General features: G+C 37.0%; 1 protein-coding gene across 5 annotated transcripts in view; it reads right to left on the reverse strand.

The window, feature by feature from the left end:
- CWC27 (CWC27 spliceosome associated cyclophilin) overlaps nucleotides 1–22,476 on the reverse strand; it is a 268,686-nt gene that overhangs the window by 215,098 nt on the left and 31,112 nt on the right. For all 5 annotated transcript variants that reach the window (XM_070774627.1, XM_070774624.1, XM_070774625.1 and 2 more), the window contains exons 7-10: nucleotides 21,841–21,910; nucleotides 7,056–7,135; nucleotides 6,046–6,079; nucleotides 2,505–2,662 (exon numbers count right to left, since the gene is read on the reverse strand). In XM_070774627.1, coding sequence (XP_070630728.1) covers nucleotides 2,505–2,662; nucleotides 6,046–6,079; nucleotides 7,056–7,135; nucleotides 21,841–21,910 — 342 coding nt within the window. The remainder of the gene's footprint in view (nucleotides 1–2,504; nucleotides 2,663–6,045; nucleotides 6,080–7,055; nucleotides 7,136–21,840; nucleotides 21,911–22,476) is intronic.

The raw sequence follows: 22,476 nt of genomic DNA on the forward strand, positions 1-22,476 counted from the left end.
TGCCAGCACATTTGGAAAACTCAATAGTGGCCACAAGACTGGAAAAGGTCAGTTTTCATTCCAATCCCAAAGAAAGGCAATGCAAATAATGTTCAAACTTTTGCACAATTGCACTCATCTCACACACTAGCAAAGTAATGCTCAAAGTTCTCCAAGCTAGGATTCAACAGTATGTGAACTGAGAACTTCCAGATGTTCAAGCTGGATTTAGAAAAGGCAGAGGAACCAGAGATCAAATTGCCAACATCTGCTGGATCACAGAAAAAGCAAGAGAGTTCCAGAAAAAACATCTACTTTTGCATCATTAGCTATGCTAAAGCCTTTGACTGTGGATCAAAATAAACTGTGGAAAATTCTTAAACAGATATGAGTACCAGAGCACCTTACCTGCCTCCTGAGAAATCTGTATGCAGATCAAGAAGCAACAGTTAGAACCAGACATGGAAGAAAGGACTGGTTCCAAATTGGAAAACGAGTACCTCAAGGCTGTACGTTGTCACCCTGCTTATTTAACTTATATACAGAGTACATCATGAGAAATGCTGGGCTGGATGAAGCACAAGCTGGAATCAAGACTGTTGGGAGAAATATCAATAACCTCAGATATGGAGATGACACCAACCTTATGGTAGAAAGCAAAGAGGAACTAAAGAATCTCTTGATGAAAGTGAAAGAGGAGAGTGAAAAAGCTGGCTTAAATCTCAACATTCAAAAAACAAAGATCATGGCATCCAGTCCCATCACTTCAAGGCAAATAGATGGGGAAAGAATGGAAACAGTGACAGACTTTCTTTTCTTGGGCTCCAAAATCACTGCAGATGGTGACTGCAGCCATGAAATTAAAAGACGCTTACTCCTTGGAAGAAAAGCTATGACCAATCTAGACAGCATATTAAAAAGCAGAGACATTACTTTGCCAACAAAGGTCCGTATAGTCAAAGGTATGGTTTTTCCAGTAGTCATGCTGGATATGAGAGTTGGATCATAAAGAAAGCTGAGCATCAAAGAACTGATGGTTTTGAACTGTGGTGTTGCAAAAGACTCTTGAGAGTCTCTTGGACTTCAAGGAGATCAAACCAGTCAGTCCTAAAGGAAATAGGTCCTGGATATTCATTGGAAGGACTGATACTGAAGTTGAAGCTCCAGTACTTATGCTACCTGATGCGAAGAACTGACTCACTGGAAAAGACCCTGCTGCTAGGAAAAGACTGAAGGCAAGAGGAGAAGGGGATGACAGAGGATGAGATAATTGGATGGCATCACTGACTCAACGGACATGAATTTGAGCAAGCTCCAGGAGTTGGTGATGGACAGGGAAGTCTATTGTGCTGCAGGCTATGGGGTTGCAAAGAGTTGGACATGACTGAGTGACTGGACTGAAAGGAACTGAAAAATCAGGAAATGCATCTTCTGAGTAAGAGAGAGAAATAAAGTATTCTTGATTATATTCATGATCCAACTAAACGTTTGAGCTGATAAGAGGCCCGTCAACTCCATGGGCCTTATATAAGCATATATATGATCACTAAAATCTTCATCCAATAGTGGCCCAAAGTTAATCAACTATATTAAATTATTCAACAATGATTACTTGAGCATCAGGTGAATTTTGCCAGAAAAAGATATTTAAAGACTTCTAAGTACCATTTCTGAATGCAAAAGGTTATACTATCAGTGGAAATTTCTGGGGAAGTACTTTTCTGGTTACATAAAGAAAAAATTTAGAGATCTAAGTGATGATAATACGAAAATGTTTTTTATTTGTAGTTTTCCTGTGTGACGTTGAGAAACATAATAGAATAAAACAATGTTGTTTATAGGGAGTTACACCTATCTTACCCCCAACTGTAGGTCATTCAAAGAAAACAAACACTACCATTTTTTAAAGCTATATTATTTTATATGTGTAACAAAGTTGTAATAACAGAATTATAAAGGAGAGCTTTTCAATTAAGCTGAATTTCAGGAGAATAAAATGTTGAGTCACAAAATTTAACAAGTCTTTAAAATGAGACATGTGCTGAGATTTATTTTATGATACCACCAAGGTTAGGAGGGGTAGACAGTATAAATCAGACTTGAAAAAATATTAAGAGTATTTTCAGGGCCACATCCTTCTTAGTCATTTTTGACAAATTTCACTCCCCTAAATCTGAGGACATTTTTTTGTTTTGTACAATGACTTATCTTGTTTGTTTTAAACAAATGCAGTCTTTCACATATAGCTAATATTTTGCTTACCTCAAATATAAAAAGAAAAAACTTGGAGGCTTTTAAAGAAGAGATCAAAGAGAAATAAAGCAGAATTTGACTCAAGACCACTGATGTAAATAAAATTGGTCTATTTTCTTTTTGGCCTGAGTGGGGTAATTTAGGACAACTGGTATATATATCAAACACTATGAAAACAACATTTTAGAAAGTAAGTTGAATAGAGGACTCAATCTTAATTTTAAATGAAGTATAAAAGACAGAAACTCTGATATTTCAACTGCTTGACTCACCTGCGGCTAACTGGTTTCTTCTCCACTTCACCCTCTCCAGCTCTCTTAACATTCTCACTTGTGTCCTTTTTTAACTTTTTTGCAATTCTTTCTCTCATCTGGTTCTTCTCATCACCATCAACATATTCATCATGCTCTGCACCTTCATATTCTCCATCCTGTAAAAAGTGAAATGTAGTATTTACTGGGCATTCCAGTTTCTCCTTTCGCTTCCAGAGGTCTGTCTCAGACTCTCCTCACTGCATTTTAGGCCAGTTTTTTTTGTTTGTTTGTTTCATTTTGAACTAGTAAGGGCTCGAAGAATCTGCTCTTCGTGAGAATACCTGCTGGGGTCTGCTCTAAGTATACCATAGCCCAGCAAGGGTTGCTGCTCAATCCACAACCAGTCCATCTGTGCAGCAGACTGTGCTCCTGCTGGATTACCCAGACTTTTGTGTTGATCTGTTGTACATTCTTGTTCTTCCCCAGGAGGCAAGGTGGCTTCTGGAGGCAGTTGGCTAGCATACTGACCTCAACCACGTATTAATGCAAATAAAAGAGGTGGAGGTAAAGAAGCTGATATTTCCTCCTACAAATTAAGACATAGCAATCACTCCTCTCTCAAAACCCTGCAATGAGTCCCCAACTCTACCAAGACACTATACAATCTGTAGCTCCTTGACATAATCTCCTACAATTCTAGGCCAGCAACACAGCCAACTCTGGAGTTGCTCTTCCTTCCAACCTGAAACTCTTATTTTATGAATCTGCATTGCTCACTCTTTCATCTTCTTCAGGTCTCTGGTCAAATTTACCCTCTCAGTGCTCCTTCTCTTGATCACCCTAATAAAATGGCAGAAACATACGCTCACCCACTGTGGTCTCTATTCCCCTTCCCTGTTTTTCCTCAAAACATTTATAACTCATTTGACATACTATATATTTTAATTATTTATATGATTATTGTCTCCAATGATCAAAGGAAAGACTCCATAAGAGCTAAAATTCTGGACTGTTGTGCTTATTGCTAAATTGACAACTTCCAGAATAGCTCCCTGGATTAACAGACAGAGAAGTGGAGAGAAAAAGGAAGAGAGAAGGAGGGAAGAGGGTAGAGAAGAAGGAAGAAACTACCCAAGTTGATCTTTTTCTCTTGTGATTCTCTGACCAGGTGAGTCTTGGTGAGGCAGGATTCTTAACTTGAAGCCTGTGGACCCTAGGGCAGTGGTTCTCAGACTATAAAATGTGGATTGTTTCTAATCTCTGTAGATAGAAATTGTGAGTGTTTTCAGTGAGATGTTTAAGACTTTCTTTAGCTTTAAAATTTCATAACCATTGACCCAGGTCTTCCATGCATGGTCCTCAGGAGACAGAAAAAAATGCCATGCAAATTAGTAAAATTTTGTTTGTGGATGCAGTGTTTCCTGGGTCAGAGGTCCACCATTTTAGTGACTGCAAAGGATCTTGGGACACTAAACAGGTTAAAGATCACACACTATCCTTAGGTGACCTTACCCCTGCCAAGACCATAAGAATGTATGGATAATTTTACATCAGGCCTTGGTCCTACCTTCCAGATCCATATTAACGTTACACAGATGTCTCCAAGTTATCTGAATCACAAAATGTACATTATTAAGCACATTATTTTTCATCATTCTCCCCATTTGTCTTTTGTACCCATCTAACAAGCTGACCAAATCAGAAAGCTTATGGTTGTCTCCCTGAGAGTAAGTCACCTCTTAGACCTCTTTCAAGTCTGTCTGTCTCCCATCTCACAGCTGTGATTTTCTACCAGCTTTCCTCTCAACAGGACTTCTCTGGTGGTTCAGATGGTAAAGTGTCTGCCTACAATGTGGGAGACCCAGGTTCCTGATCCCTGGGTCAGGAAGATGCTCCGGAGAAGGAAATGGTAACCCACTCCAGTACTCTTGCTTGGAAAATCCCATGGATGGAGGACCATGGCAAGCTGCAGTCCATAGGATCGCAAAGAGTCGGACACGACTGAGCGACTTCACTTTCTTTCTTTATTTCTCCTCTCAACATAGCTCCCTGACAGTTCTCCTTGAGTCCTGCCTATTTCTTCTAATTTTTCTCCTCTAACTTTGCCAACACGGATCTTCCTAAAATGCAAAGTTGACCACAGCACTCATCTTTTTAACTAATGCCCTTCAACTGTTTCTCATCATTTTTAGAATGAAATTTAAACTCCTCACCATAGTCTATGAAGCTCTCTACTCTTTGACTTCTCCCCACCTCTCCAACCTCACCACTCTCCTTCCTGTCACTAAGTTCTGGTCCCTTTGGTCCGTTTTCAGCTCCTGAAACACAACAAACTCTCTCCTACTTCAGAGCCTTTTATAGATGTGGCTCCCTCTAACCCTCTTCCCTCCTGCTCTCCTCACAGTGAGGTTCCTTCTCAAACTTTAACCTTAATGTGTACTTCCTAAATAAGATATACTGTCTCCTAGTTACTATGTGTTGCTGCTGCTGCTAAGTCGCTTCAGTCACGTCCAACTCTGTGCAACCCCACAGATGGTAGCACATCAGGCTCCCCCATCCCTGGGATTCTCCAGGCAAGAGTACTGCAGTGGGGTGCCATTGCCTTTTCCAGTGCATGAAAGTGAAAAGTGAAAATGAAGTCGCTCAGTCAGGCCCAACTCTTAGCGACCCCATGGACTGCAGCCCACCAGGCTCTTCCGTCCATGGGATTTTCCAGGCAGGAGTACTGGAGTGGGATGCCATTGCCTTCTCCAGTCACTATGTGTTAACATATGCTGTTCTCTAAGCTAGAGTGACCCCACCCTTTACCACTTTCTTTTTTGATCTAGTTAACTCCTAATTCTCCTATAAGACACAACACAGCATCATCTCTTCCCAGAAGGTTCTCTTGACCAGGTTAGACAGTCATTCTTTCTCCATTTACACAGAGAAAATGCTGTCTTTTGAATATGATAATAGATGAAGCTGTGTTCTTGCATGGACAGTTATGTGTTTCCTTCTGTACAATGCACAGATCAATGAGTTTTTATATCAGGTGGCAAATGAATGACTTGAAAAACTTGATCTCTTACACATAAAGGAAATCCTGCCTTATCAGCTCTAATAGCCAGTACAAGTAATGCAAAGACGTCAAGACACTTTTAAGAGAGAATGTTCTGAAATGTTTGTATGAAGAAGGAAACTACCATAAATGACTGATTCAAGCATTTCCCATATATCATGTTACACATCAGCATTTAAACTTATCATAATAAAACAAAATCAATGCCATCTAAATTTTGAGTATTCATGTAACATTATGTGAGATGGAGGAAAAAACAGGCTAAAAATTCATATATAAGATTCTGATTTTGTAGGAAAACAAATACATAAATTTACTATGAAGAAAATTCCAATACTGAAATACATATTTATTTTTCAAATCTTTCAAAATTTTTTCAAATTTTTATATATTTATAAAAGATAATATATAGTACCTTTTAGGAAAAATAATCATTTGTAAAGATTTTGAATTTTCTATATACTGTTCAACTATATTTATACTAAAATTAAAACTCACATCATCTGAATCTTCTGCTGCATCCCCTCTCTCACTACAAAAAATAAGAAAAACAAATTTTAGCTTCAAAATGAAACTAGTAAAATTATTCAATTACCCAAAAATTTATAATATTTTGCTATGATTAATAGCTCAAAAATACTTCAACACAGGAATTTCAGAATGGCATCATAGAGCAAAGAGAAACATTCTAAAAGGAAGTTGTTTTTATAAACAGAATAGAAGGTATGCTCCATTAGCACAAATACAAATCTTCTAGAATTTTTTTTTTAAAAAGCAAATAACCAATAGTGCTATTTTTATGAACAAAAGGCTGCAGAAATTAATTTCTTATATTGGCTTTATGTCTTCAGGCTGAAGAAGACAAGTCCTTCAAATACAAGTATGTTAAGAACAGACTGTTACAATGTACAATTTCTAAAAATGAGCTAAACTCAGTACCACAGTATTGTAGTGCACCTTTCAATCACTGGTCCAGTAAATCACATATAATTACATTTAACAGTCAGACATTTTCCCGTACCAAAGAGAAGCAACAAAAACAGTAAGACAGTTTTCTGGTAACTCCTGAAATAGGTATGGAATAATACTCAGTGAACTGGTCCAAAATGTGGTGATTTCCTCACAAAACCCTTCAAATCTGATTTGCTTACTCATGATTCTGAGACAAAAATGATTAAAGAAGAAGATTAGTAAAAAAAAAAAACTTTAAATTAAACATTAAATCATTAAAGTGGACAGCTCTCTAGTGTTCAAACTATCCCAAGATTGAGAAGTTTAACAGGTAACTTTAATTAGCTCAACAAAGATAGATCGATAGCAAGAGAGTGAATGTGACCAGAGTGATTCTCTCTCCATTATGCTAGTAGCTCTATTACCCCCATTACCAAAACACTTTAGTTTTTTGGTTGGGCTGACAAAATTTGACTTAATGAGAACTGACTGCTTACTCACAAAGGGAGCCAGAAAATTATCTGAGCCAAAAAATAAGAGCTTAGCACCATACTAACCTTTCAACAGCTGGAACAGAGCTGAGATGTGGATCATCCTTAAGCAAGTCATGACTACTTTTGCTTTTCCCCTTCATGCTCTAGAAAGAAATGTACAATGTAATCATGAGTGGAGGAAAAAACAGTTTTCCAAAAGGACAAGTTAACACATTTACATATTATCTAGTACTGCTATTCTGTGGTTATTAGTAAAAGATACATGTTACTGAAAAATCTAAGTAGAAACAAAAGCTTTTTAAAATAGCAATTTTATTCTCCCATAGACTAAAAATATTATTTGAAAAGCATCTCTCCTTCAAAAAGTGTGACATAGCCTTAAAAACAAGTTTATTGATTACTATTTCCAAACACTAAACACTCTATGATTTCTTAGTTAATTTTTGATTGATATATTAAAACTCAGAAGACAAATCCCAAGAGTAGTTTGAAATAAACACACACTATTATTCTTCAAATATACTGTGTATACTGCTGCTGCTGCTAAGTCACTTCAGTCGTGTCTGACTCTGTGCGACCCCATAGACGGCAGCCCACCAGGCTTCCCCGTCCCTGGTATTCTCCAGGCAAGAATACAGTAGTATAGTATTCTTGCACAGAACACTTTTAAAATGTACCCAAGCAACCAGATGAGAACATCTATAAAATACTATTTAGCATATGTAAAAGATCTTTTCATGTATGACTGCTCATTGGTGACCTAATATTAAATAACTTCAAAAGTCATATTCTCAGTAAATTTATACTTTAAATTTATATAAGACATTATAAGATAAGTAGAACTATTAAAAAACGGACAAAATAATGTCATTTTTGGCAGTAGGGATGGGCCTATAAATTTGTAAAATAGACTAATAAGAACCTACTGTATAGCACAGAGAACTCTACTCAGCACTCTGTAATGACCTATATGGGAAAAGAACCTAAAAAAAGAGTGGATATATGTGTGTGTATATATATGTGTGGATATATGTGTATGTATATCTGATTCACTTTGCTGTACACCTGAAACACTACACTATAAATCAAGTATATCCCAATAAAAATTAAAACAAGCTACAACCATTATTCTAATTTATTAAATATATACTTGTGTCAGGCACTGAGCTACAATACAATATTCCCACATCTCAATTCCTCTTGTCACCAAATGAAAGTAGTACGGTAGCCATTATCAGCCCCATTTTACAGACAGAAAATAGACTTAGATTAAGTAATTCACAAAGCTAGTGGTAGAAGATCTAGGATTTAAATCCTGGTCTATCTCACAATGATATAATCCACTTTTCTTTTCCTATAGGCCCCTATGGACCCAGAACAACTGGCCTGTTTCAGAGCTGCAGACTATTGTACAAGCTTCCTCACCATAAGGTGAGAAAACTTTAAATTCGTACTTTCTATCTTAAGGTGGAAAGCTGCTTACCATTCCCATCCCTCAATTAATCATGTCTGAGTGACCAGTATCAGGTTAGAGTTGATAAGAAAAAAGGACAATTTCTATCTTGAAGGAAGTTTTTATTTTGAAAAATTCATTACAAAATGTGTTAACTGAAATTTTAAAATGTCAAATACAGAGAGGTGAAAAGACCTTTTTCCCTTTATCCTCATTCTTCACTGCTTAACAATTTTGAGAATAGGCTTCTAAATTTGACAGGCCTTACTTTGAAGCAGATGTATACTTTCTGAAATTTATTTCCATGATAAAAATAATCTATTTTAGAATTTTTCTGTATTAACATGGAGTACTCCACATTTTAAAGACCTAATCATTTTTTAGATGTCCATTTAAATATACTTATAATCCAGTTTCACTGGGCAAAATAAAAACTTTTCTCAATTAAAAATACTATTATCTGTACTTTTAAAAAGTCACAGATATGCAATTAATATATATATCTAATTCCATAACCTTACGAAAACCAAGAAGTAATAAAAAGACAAACATCAAAGAATTACTTGATGTTTGTCTAACAATGTAAACTGTCCAAAAACTGAAGGTGGTATAATAGAAAGAACACAGGAAAAGAGGATAACAGTTGGACCAAAAGAATTTCAAAATCTAATAATCAGTAATTCTGTGGGCTTCAGGCCAAAACTTGTACCATTTGGGGAAAGAGAATGACCTCATCAGACTTCAGAACCTATGCCTAAAAACTGGAAATAATAATAATAGCAGTTTTGTTACATAAGATATGTGTACAAAAGTGAACAAATGAATATAAAATGACCTCAACTAGAATAAAACACAAGCATCTTATTTTCATGTTTTCCTTTCTAAAATTTCTTCCTTCTGCACCTCTAGCCACCAATGTTTATTTTCATTTATGCTAAGAAATAGTTCCTTATCAATTCTCCCCATATGCTTCCTTCATGGAGTCACAATTACAGACATAACAGCCAGAGGAGGCCTCAGACTCTCTAGTCCAGAAACAGATAATAGATCAGGAAATGAGAGTTGCACTAATACATAAGAGGAGTAAGATTAGAATTCAGGTCTCCAGGTTCTTGGTCCATTAATAAGCTATACTATTCCATTTACTTGTAAATATTAGTTTATAAATGTTAGCTTAATTAACGTTTTTTAAAAATAGGTTTTTGAACTTCCCCAATGGTCCAGTGGTAAAGAATCTGCCTGCCAAAACAGGGGACACAGGTTCAATCCCTGATTCAAGAAGATTTCACATGCGCTGCAAGTACTGAAGCCTGTGCACCCTATAGCCTGTGGTCCACAGCAAGAGAAGCCAGCGCAGTGAGAAGCCTGCACACCACAGCTAGAGAGCATCCCCGCCTGCAGCTGGAGAAAGTTCACACGCTGCAACAGAGACCCAGTGCAGCCAAAAACAGATAAATACAATTTCTTTAAAAATGGTTTCTTGTTTATCTCCTAAAACTTAAACCAGCTTAAAAGAAAAGAAGAAACTTGTCTTAACATTAACTTTAAATAAGACTTCACAATAGAAGGAAACTGATTAATATGAATAATTATTACCATTTCAAATTTAAATTAATATTTTCAATTAAACTAGTAGAGAAATATATGATCAAAAGCAATTTTTTAGATGTCCATTCCCACTATAGTAGACTTTGAATCCTGCAGGCCAAGAAAATAAATAGGAGATAGGCTCTAAGAGGGTAAAAATGAATTCAAATATTTCTTTCATGCCTATTCTTTCTGAGACCTATTTTAAGGTTCTTATTTATACTATCAATAATAATTTTAGAGAAAGAAGAAACACCAAATATACTTTAAAATAATTTTTGAAGAAGTTACATAAAGGCAGCTGGCTCATTAATTGGTTGAGGGGCTGAAAAAAATACTAAATATATTTAGTGAGCACAACATAAAAAGCTCCAAGGTAAATTCAAAACCATAGGCAAACCTGAAAATGAACATCAAAGGGGATTTGGGAAAGTTATATTATTATCTGCTACTTCTTATCAAGAGCACAGAGGCAGTGAAACAGTGGGAACTAAATACAAGTAGAAAGAAAGCAAGAGGCATAGTGGTCAAGAAGTTGGAAGGTCTGAGTGCCAATTTCTAACTACTTCAGTGTGATGGTTAATTTTATGCTATGTACCCAAGCTGTCTATTCAAACACCAGTCTAGATGGTGTTACAAAATTAAGTATTTTTTAAACATGTGATTAAACACTTAAATCAGTAGACTGAGTAAAGCAGATTATCCACCAAAATGTAGGTGGGCCTCATCTAATCAGCTGAAGGCCTTAAGAGTAAAGACTTTCCCAAGAAGAAGCAATTTGGCCTCAACACTGTAACACAAAAATTATGCCTGACTTTCCAGCCTACAGATTTTGGACTCAAGACTGTCACAGTAACTCCTCCTTGAGTTTCCAGCTTGCTGGCCCACTCTACTGATTTTAGACTTGCCAGCCCCCATAAACATACAAGCCAATTCCTAAAATTCAATCAATCTATCAGTCTCCATCTCTGCTTATATATATATATAAATATATATGTATATAGTTTCTATGATGAACCCTATTACATTCTTGTGACCTTTAGTACAGAACCAGAAAACTTGACAGGAGGAAAAATCTTTAAGCCATTTAATCTAGTCTCCCACACAATGCAGGAATCTCCTTGACATCACTGACTAGTCAACCAGTATCTCCACACTGGAAAGGAGCTTAATAACTACACACATACATACATGAAAAATCACCCCTTTTTAAAGGAGTTCTATAATTGGACAACTCTCTAATTGGAGAAAAAGAAAATCTATGTTTAATTTTCAACCATCCAACTAACCCTATTTCTACCTTCTAAAACTAAAAATGAACCATAAACAAGTGCTGTCAATAGGAATACTCCGCACAGTTTTGCTTAGATACAAATAGGTTGTAGGCAGGTAATAGCCCCTAAAGATGTCCACTTCCTGATCTTCAAAACTTGTGGGTAAGTTATTTGACTTGGCAATAGGAATTCTGTAGGTAAATTAAGAATTTTGAGATGAGGAGATTATCCCAGATTATCAGGGTGGGTCCAAGGTAATCAGAAATCTTTATAAGAAAGATGGAAGCAGGAAAGTCAGGGGCAGAATGATGAAAGATAAGAAAGTCTTGACCTGCTATTGCTGGCTTTGAAGATGAAGAAGACATTAACCAAAGAATACAGGCAGTCTCTAGCAACTGGAAAAATAAGGGAATGGATTCTCTTCAGCTGCCAGAAGGAAGGCAGCTCTGCCAGTACCTCATTATCTAGGCCAGTGAAGCCTGTTTTGGATTTCTGGCCTCCAGAGCTATAAGATACTAAATTTATTTTGCTTTGAATCATTAAGTGTATGGTAATTTGCTACAGCAGAAATACAAAGTGATTACAAATACATCAACATTTTTAAAAAGTGAAATATAAACAACTAGAAAGATAAGTAAATTAAAGTTTAATACAATTTAATGAGAAAAAACATTTTATAAAATAGACTGGGGAACTCCCTGCTGATCCAATGGTTAGGACTCCACATTTCAACTGCTGAGAGTGGGGCTCAATCCCTGGTCAGGGAACTAAGATCCCACAAGCCATGTGATAAAAAAACTATTTAACATTTCCGACAGCCTCTGTACAAAACTCTCCAGGCTATGCCTAATCCACCTGGAAACTATAATCTCAAAGGATAAATGAGAATAAGACAAAAATATTATCACTTTATTCTCAAAAGTGATATATTTATCAACATACATTTTTCTGGGTAAGAAAAAAGCTTTTTTATAAATTTAGGTTCAAAATTAAAATGTTAACATATCTTGAAGAAAAAATACTGTGTATCAATATGAATGTGGCACAACTTAGTAACTATTTTCAAATTTAGCTATTAAGATATTTTTTTACTAGACCTACCATTTAACTTGCCTCGGGAAAACTACTCATCTGATCATAAGTTTTATTAGAAAAACATTTTCTGACATTCTTGTTTAAGTTATACACAAACATTCAGAAGCAAACTTTACCAACATGGACATTTGAATGAAACTATTATTTAATAAAGCAATATAAAGGAGAGTATCTTCCAGATAAAAACCTTTCAAATATTTGAAGCCTAGACTTACATTTTCAGTTAGATTTTATTTCGCCAATGTATATCCAGTTACTCAAGCATTCCCTGAGGAGCATGTTTTTGGCATTATGCCCATCCTCCTCATGACCCTCCCTTCCTCTGGATACATCTAGTTTGTCAGTATCCTTAAAGGTGTTCAGAACTGAACAAAATGCTGCAAATGCTATCCCCCAAAATGCAAAGAATGTTAAATTCCTCATTCCAGAGACCTTACTCTTAATAATTCAATAAGGCTTACAGGCTATTAAGTCATACCTATTTAGCTGATTTCATTAAACTAAAGCACAGAATATACATGTACTCCTATTACATTTCAACTTAGTAGTTCAAATAATTAGGCACAGGTTGACAACAAAGCACTCTTTGGGCAGAAGTATTCAATCAGCTCTAAATCCATCTGACTGTACTATCTCCCAGATCACATTTCCTCATGTTGTCCACAAGCATATCATTAGAGACTCCGACAATGTGCTTTCCTGAACTCAAGATACTTGTTATGGCATCCTCCTATCATGCAATCCTATCAAAAAGGAAATGAAGTCAGTCTGGCAAGTCACTTAACCAGAGTCTCAGTTTCTTCATCTATAAAGAAAGGAAGTTGGACTAGATCCCTTTGAGCTATAAAATTCTATTATTCTAAAAGAGATTTTATCAGGTAGTAGAAAGATACTGAAATAAATAATGAAAGAAAGCTAACCCTTGGGAGAGAGGCACCTTCTCATGAATATTGAGTGGGGTGAAGCAGTGTCTGTAATCCCACACTGATAATCCATAAACCAGAGGGGACTCTATCTTATTTCTTCTTTCACATAAAGTAAAGCCTCAATTCAGACTTTACCAATTATTAACTTGTGATGTTAGGTTCTGGGATAAAGATTAACACTGTGGAGCCACTGAAAGAAAGAAACTTGATAAGCAAATGAATAATGAAAATTATTTTTAAGCCCTCTAGAAATACTTAATTTCATGCAACCTCTGAAACTGCAAATTGCTCTTAGTCACTATAAAAGACACTGACTTTGGCTCTAGTTATCAGTATTTAAAAACAGGCTAAATTTTTAAAAATATACCATTTGGTCACACTTTTCCAAAATTCAAGCTAGCCTTCCCTTTTCTGATCCAATTTTCATTGTCCCTAAAAGGCAAAATGTATTTGAAGGCTGAAGAACAGTACAAAAGCAAAATAAACAAAATATATTTCTATTTCTGTTCTCCCTAGAATTTATCTCATGCTCTCTACAGAAATTTCCTCTTCTTTAAGCCAGTAAATGTCAACAATTTTTGGTGTTGTTGCTCTCTTTTCTCAAGCTAAACTTACCCATGATTCCATAATATGAATATACAAAACAGCTAAATTCTGTATGCCAAAAGATTCTGCTCCTTGTTTCAAGACCCACTCACACATGGAGAATGAGTCGTTAGTGGGTCACGATGTACAGGTGTACACCCATGCTCTCCCAGGCTGCTCAAGCTACTATCAAGGACCCTGTGGGAGTGAGCAGGAAGGGCCCTGGGCCAACTGTGTTGTGCTCATGACTTCCTACCTCAGGAAGCTGGTGAAGTTTCTCAGCAGCCCTCTACCTGAGTGTAGGGCAGCAGCTTCTGCATGATAATCATGATCATATTAGTGACTGATATTTTTTAGCTCTTTGAGAATAAAAGACAACTTCTAGAGTACATTGTTTAAGACATTTGATTTTCAAAACCACTTTTCAATTGCATGACCTATCAAATTAAGGATTATCTGTATCCTTATTTCACAGCTCTAAATGGTATCTATTATTTCCATGCTACATGCTACAAAGAGAAAAATGGAGGCTCAGAGAGACTTAAGTTATCCAAGCTGCTGCTGCTAAGTCGCTTCAGTTGTGTCCAACTCTGTGTGACCCCACACAGCAGCCCACCAGGCTCCCCCATCCCTGGGATTCTCCAGGCAAGAACACTGGAGGGGGTTGCCATTTCCTTCTCCAGTGCATGAAAGTGAAAAGTGAAAGTGAAGTCACTCAGTCGTGTCCGACTCTAGTCGTGTCCGACTCTTCGCAACCCCATGGACTGCAGCCTACCAGGCTCCTCCCATGGGATTTTCCAGGCAAGAGTACTGGAGTGGGGTGCCATCACCTTCTCCATAGTCACAGACTATCTGTAAAAATGAAGTGCCAATATGTGTTTGTATGATCCCAAATCTATGCCATTTCTACTGCAACACACAGCCACTCAAAGATGACACAAAGTTTACTGTGAGCCTAGGACCCTACAAAATTATTAAGGCAGAAATAAAAGGGTGTAATGTTTGAATACAGTTGAATACAATATTCAACAAGAGTAAAGTCATACATTTCTTGCATAATAAAGCAAAAAGAATGTGTTTAAAAGGAAAATACAAGAATCACAAGGTAGAAATTAGATCAGAAAAAGAAAAGATTAAGAAAAACTGGGAAAGACATTTAGAAAATATAGTATTCTACATGCTGAAGATAAATATGGTTCTGACATTGACAAGTGGAATAAGCTATTACATGCAGAGGAAAAAAAACATGAACAAACACACATAAAGGAAAATACAAGGCATATATGTAGAACAGCAAATAGTTCGGATCTGCTAACACAGTGTGTCCTACATTTTCCAGGTAAGATTTCTACTGAATTCATTAAAAATACAGATTCCTAGGTTTCTCCCCTAGAGATTTTGAATTAGTAGGTCTGAGATGGATATGGAATTTAATTTTTTTTAAGTACTATAAGTGACTTTTTATTAGTGAGGAAGTTTAAGAAGCATTACCCTAAAGGACAGAGTTGGTAAAGAGGAGTCATGAAAGTAGAAGCCAGAAATAATAGGCCAAGGAACTTGGCTTTATTTTTATAGTCAACAAAGAGCAGCTATAGCATCTTTATCAGGCTTCAGGAAGACTATTCTGATAGCAATGAGTGGAAGGGGTAAAAAGAGAAGGGAGATGGGGGATCAGTCTGCAGACTAGGGCAGCGGCACAGCCTAGAGATAATGAAGGCTGGAATAAGAGGAGTAGTAAAATAAATTAAAAATAAGATTTGAGATATGCCACAGATGAAAATTGGTAGACCTAATGCAACTAGCTGGTTGTGCAAGGGAAAAAGTAAGAAAAACATCAGAATTAAATCTAAAATTCTTCTTTAGGGGACACTGATACCAAGGAATTAGAAAAAGAATTCACAGAACATGGAGAAGTTTGGGAAGAAAAGATAATGAATTAAGCCTTGGCTAGGGCTTGGGTAACTAGTGAGAAATTCTAATACAGAGATGTCTACTAGGCAGCTGGAGAAAAATAAGTCAGCCTAGAGATACAGATTTGAGAGTCAGAAACAAACAGTTGATAATTTTATCACATAGCACCCTCAATTAAAAAGTCAGACGAGAGAAATGTGATGACACAATACTAGTTATACTTCTTATTTGATAAAGGACTGTGGGCTGCAATGTTCTTGGCAAGAAGGGAAGATTTTAACTGGTCTTTCTACAGTTTAAAGTGTTTTACACATTTAAAAGAAAACTTAAAAAGCAAGCTACAACTGTCCACAGTGGATTCTTTCACATTTCAACCTTTAGCAAACACAAATTGCTTTGGCAGTGGCCAGTTCACTATAATCAGTAGAAGTCAAAACATGTATTTTTTTTTTTGTTTTTAAACTTTGTGCAAAAAGCAAGCAGCAGGAGGAAGATATGCTTTCAACATTTAAGACATGTTGTTACCAACAGAAAAAATTCAAACTAATTTCCTAGTAAAGTCAATCTCAGTAATTGTGCACAAATCTTACTTTAGACCAGAAATTTAATTCAACAAAAAGACTGACAGAAAAATTCCTTTTGACAACCTACTCTTGCTACATGGCTGCTAAACTAGTACCACCCAGGGCCCTGCGGAAGTTAGGAAAGGGCGGTGGGCTGACTGCACTGAGCCAGCTGTCCCTAACCCCAGAATGCTGTGCTATCAGTGAAAGTTTCTGCCAGCCATTTAAAAGGAGGCAGCTTTGCAGTATTCAAAACCACACTGGATACTTCAATAGCTACAGAAACTCAAGTCAAATTCAGATCCCATGACTCTTAATTGGACAAGAAACTTAATATCTGAGTATTGATTTTGCCATTTATAAATCAGGAATAAAATCCATATGACATTATTATTATAAAGATTACATAAAATACATAGCACAGATAAGAAAAGAAATCATTGCAATGAAAGATAATAAGTGCTTTGATGGCTCAAGCTTTAGGAGGGAAGTACAGGCATTAAGAAGTTAATAATGAAACTAAATATTACAAAGGAAAAATAAAAATTAGTCAAATAAAGGAGAGCACACACTCCAAGCAAAAGAAAAAACAGGCCTGGGAGGATGCTGCAGAAGGCATGGATATACAAGGAAACTGGACATCTTCAGATAACATCAATGAAACGGAATCCTGGCAATTCTCAGATCTAACATTCGTGATTTTTTCCATTTACAAAAATACCTACAGGATCACGATATACAGCGAATCTTTCATTTTCATTAGGGACAAATGTGAATCATGAATAATATAAGACTAGTACACTGACATTTAAAGATGACTTCTCAGATTCCGGGCTGACAGAGTCCGTCAGTTCAGTTCTGTTCAGACGCTCAGTCATGTCCAACTCTTTGTGACCCCGAGAACTGCAGCACGCCAGGCCTCCCTGTCCATCACCAACTCCTGGAGTTTACTCAAACTCATGTCCATCGAGTTGGTGATGCCATCCAACCATCTCATCCTCTGTCATCCCCTTCTCCTCCCACCTTCAATCTTTCCCAGCATCAGGGTCTTTTACAGTGAGTCAGTTCTTCGCATCAGGTGGCCAAAGTATTGGAGCTTCAGCTTCACATCAGTCCTTCCAATGAATATTCAGGACTGATTTCCTTTAGGATGGACTGGTTGGATCTCCTTGCAGTCCAAGGGACTCTCAAGAATCTTCTCCAACACCACAGTTCAAAAGCATCAATTCTTCAGTGCTCAGCTTTCTTTATGGTCCAACTCTCACACCCATACATACTGGAAAAACCATAGCCTTGAGTAGATGGACCTTTGTTGGCAAAGTAATGTCTCTGCTTTTTAATATGCTCTCTAGGTTGGTCATAACTTTTCTTCCAAGGAGTAAGCATCTTTTAATTTCATGGCTGCAGTCACCATCAGCGTGATTTTGGAGGGCCCCGCCCCCAAAATAAAGTCTCTCACTGCTTCCATTGCTTCCCCTTCTATTGGCCAGGAAGTGATGGGATCAGAAGCCATGTTCTTAATTTTCTGAATGTTGAGTTTTAAGCCGACTTTTGACTCTCCTCTTTCACATTCATCAAGAGCTCTTTAGTTCTTCTTCACTTTCTACCGTAAGGGTGGTGTCATCTGCATATCTGAGGTTATTGATATTTCTCCCTGCAATCTTGATTCCAGCTTGTGCTTCATCCAGTCCAGCACTTCTCTTTACTCTGCATATAAGTTAAATAAGCAGGGTGACAATATACAGGCTTGAGGTACTCCTTTCCCAATTTGGAACCAGTCTGTTGTTCCATGTCCAGCTCTAACTGTTGCTTCCTGACCTGCATACAGATTTCTCAGGAAGCAGATCAGGTGGTCTGGTATGCCCATCTCTTTCAGAATTTTCCACAGTTTATTTTAATCCACACAGTCAAAGGCTTTGGCATAGTCAATAAAGCAGAAATAGATGTTTTTCTGGAACTCTCTTGCTTTTTGGATGATCCAGCAGATGTTGGCAATTTGATCTCTGGTTCCTCTGCCTTTTCTAAATCCAGCTTGAATATCTGGAAGTTCATGGTTCACGTACTGTTGAAGCCTGGCTTGGAGAATTTTGAGCATTACTTTGCTAGCGTGTGATATGAGTGCAATTGTGCAGTAGTTTGAGCATTCTTTGGCATTACCTTTCTTTGGGATTGGAATGAAAACTGAGCTTTTCCAGTCCTGTGGCCACTGCTGAGTTTTCTAAATTTGCTGGCATACTGAGTGCAGCACTTTCACCGCATCATCTTTTAGGATTTGAAATAGCTCAACTGAACTTCCATCACCTCTACTAGCTTTGTTCAGAATGATGCTTCCTAAGGCCCACTTGACTTCACATTCCAGGATGTCTGGCTCTAGGTGAGTGATCATACCATCCTGGTTATCTGGATCATTAAGATCTTTTCCTTATTGTTCTGTGTATTCTTTCTACCTCTTCTTAGCATCTTCTGCTTCTGTTAGGTCCATACCATTTCTGTCCTTTATTGCGCCCATCTTTACATGAAATGTTTCATTGGTAGCTCTAATTTTCCTGAGATCTTTAGTCTTTCCCATTCTGTTGTTTTCTTCTATTTCTTTGCATTGATCACTGAGGAAGGCTTTCTTATCTCTCCTTGCTATTCTTTGAAACTCTGCATTCAGGGTATATCTTTCCTTTTCTCCTTTGCCTTTCATTTCTCTTCTTTTCACAGCTATTTGTAAGGCCTTCTCAGACAACCATTTTGCCTTATTGCATTTATTTTTCTTGGGGATGGTCTTGATCCCTGCCTCCTGTACAATGTTACAAACCTCCGTCCATAGTTCATCAGGCACTCTGTCTATCAGATCTAGTCCCTTGAATCTATTTCTCACTTCCATTGTATAAACGTAAGGGATTTGATTTAGGTCATACCTGAATGGTCGAGTGGTTTTCCCTACTTTCTTCAATTTAAGTCTGAATTTGGCAATAAGGACTTCATGATCTGAGCCACAGCCAGCTCTTGGTCTTGTTATTGATGACTGTACAGAGTTTCTCCATCTTTGCCTGCAAAGAATATAATCAGTCTGATTTCAGTTTTGACCATCTGGTGATGTCCATGTGTAGAGTCTTCTCTTGTATTGCTGGAAGAGGGTATTTGCTATGACCAGGGTGTTCTCTTGGCAAAACTCTTATTAGCCTTTGCCCTGCTTGATTTTGTACTCCAAGGCCAGATTTGCCTGTTACTCCAGGTATTTCCTGACTTCCTACTTTTGCATTCCAGTCCCCTATAACAAAAAGGATATCTTTTTTAAGTGTTAGTTCTAGAAGGTCTTGTAGGTCTTCATAGAACCATTCAACTTCAGCTTCTTCAGCATTACTGGTCGGAGCATAGATTTGGATTACTGTGATATTGAACAGTTTGCCTTGGAAATGAACAGAGATGATTGTGTCATTTTTGAGACTGCATCCAAGTACTGCATTTCGGACTCTTTAGTTGACTATGATGGCTACTCTCTTTCTTCTAATGGATTCTTGTCCACAGTAGTAGATATAATGATCATCTGAGTTAATTTCACCCATTCCATTCCACTTTAGTTTGCTGATTGCTAAAATGTCCATGTTCACTCCTGCCATCTCCTGTTTGACCACTTCCAATTTGCCTTGATTCATGGAGTTAACATTCCAGGTTCCTATGCAATATTGCTCTTTACAGCATCGGACTTTACTTCCATCACCAGTCACATCCACAATTGAGTGTTGTTGTTTTGGCTCCGTCTCTTCATTCTTTCTGAAGTTACTTCTCCACTCTTCTCCAGTAGCATATTGGGCACCTACCCACCTGGGGAGTTCATCTTTCAGTATCCTATCTTTTTGCCTTTTCATACTGTTCATGGGGTTCTCAAGGCAAGAATACTGAAGTGATTTGCCATTCCCTTTTTCAGTGCAGCACGTTTTGTGAGAACTCTCCACCATGATCAGTTCACCTTGGGTGGCCCTACACAGCATGGCTCATAGTTTCACTGAGTTAGACAAGGCTGTGGTCTGTGGGATCAGATTGGTTAATCTTCTGTGATTGTGGTTTTTAGTCTGTCTGCCCTCTGATAGAGAAGGATAAGAGGGTACAGAGGCTTCCTGATGGGAGAGGTGACAGAATAGTTGGTGATATTGATAAGAAATTGAAAAAGGAAGTTATCATGTGAAAATGAATTTAGTTTTGATATCTAAAAATAGTGATGTTTCCTAAAGGCAACACAGAACGAGGGATAAGAGCCCAGGGGAAATATTTGGCTTTGTCTCCTACAGTTCAGAATGTTATTAACAGTATACAGGTGGTAATTGAATCTACAGTATTAAATAGATCAATCAAGGATACTGAAGACAGTTAAAGAAAAAAAATTATGACTAAATTCTTACTTACACATGCCCATTTTAATTCAGTTTTAATGCAAAAGGTATAAGTAGAGTGCTTACTGTGTGCCCAATAGCAGCTTACCAAACCAGGCTCAATGATGAGGGAAGCATGCAGATAAAGAAGTAAAGACAAGGGTAAAAACAAGGTGCTTTTAAGTTGATGCTATTGTCAGTGTCAGTAAGAAAGAGGTGACTGTGTTAAGTGAGAAAGGCAGTACTAGGTTATAGAGTTTTAATTACATACTACAAAAAAGACTTTGAATCTTATCCTTTAGGTCTCAGTGTTCACTAACTGTCATGAAAGGATGAGATGAAAATCTAGGAGAGTAAAAATCCTTGAAGATGATTTTCTTGGGGCATATTTGTCAGAATCACTGCTTTAAACAATGGTACGGCACTGTAGGTGTTTCAGCAATGAGTACCGTGATGAAAGGGATATTGAGGAAAACCATACTTAGAGGCCTATGGGAAGCATTGGTGGGGTAAAGGCCAGGAAGTAATGTATAACCTGAGACGTGGATTTTATAGAGACAGCTGTAGGTTCAGCTCCCAGCTCTAGCAACTTACTAGGTATGTGACTTTGAGCAAATTACAACCTATTAATACTTAATTTACTCATAGGTAAAATGGAAATAATAATACCTACCTTACAGGGCTGTGATGGGAATTAATGAAAAGAATAAATATATATAAATTATATTAAAATGAATATAAGAGCTTTGGTCTGTCACTGTTTATTACAGTAATATTAATAACAAACCATCTAGTAATCCAATTAAACCAACAGCAATTAAAATTTGAATCACGACATTAAATCCTTCTTTAACCCCAGTTTGTAACTGATTTTTAAAATGCCAGATTAAAAAATATATTTCAAATCATTTCAGAAGTTGCAAATATTACTGACCACACAAATCATTTTATGAATCGGTTCAATGAACATTTAAAATTTGCTGTAAAACATGTAAAACATGCTGTCCTATATATAGCAGTAGATACAAAAATGAGTGAGAATATAGACCCTAATCTCTTTTACAATTCTGAACAAAGGGCAAATTAAGAGTTTTACCTGACTAACTCGATTCACTTCCTCCTCTTCTTCCTCAGCTTCCTCTCCAAATGAAAGTAAACTAAAATTTCTATTGAAAAAGAAGGAAAAAGGAATGAAATAAAATTAGAAAGAAAAAGTTAAATGAAACTTATAAATATCCTATTTTCAAAGCAATAGAACACAATTTACAAGAAGAAACATTCTCTCAACAGACAATAATTACTTAGTATTCAGGGGAAATATACTAAGGATATATATTTTTAGCATAACATTAAATGTTTAGTTCCAGATGTTTTATATATTGTTGTTGTTATTCAGTTGCAAAGTCATGTCTGACTCTGCTAAACCATGGACTGCAGCATACCAGGCTTCCCTGTCCTTCACTATCTTCTGGAGTTTGCCCAAATTCATGTCTATTGAGTTGGTGATGCTGTGTAACCATCTCATCCTCTGCTGCCCCTTTCTCCTTTTGCTTCAATCTTTCCCATTTCACATACTAGACTAAACTAATGACCAAAAATCTATCCCGAAAACTACCATTAAATACACTGTCAAGCATGACAGAAATAATTAAAGCTTTTTGTGGGTTTCCCAGGCAGCATGCACAGTAAAGAACCTGCATGTCAATGCAGGAAACATCAGAATCTCAGGTTC

Source organism: Bos indicus, chromosome 20, assembly GCF_029378745.1.
Source record: "Bos indicus isolate NIAB-ARS_2022 breed Sahiwal x Tharparkar chromosome 20, NIAB-ARS_B.indTharparkar_mat_pri_1.0, whole genome shotgun sequence".
Classification (NCBI taxonomy): domain Eukaryota; kingdom Metazoa; phylum Chordata; class Mammalia; order Artiodactyla; family Bovidae; genus Bos; species Bos indicus.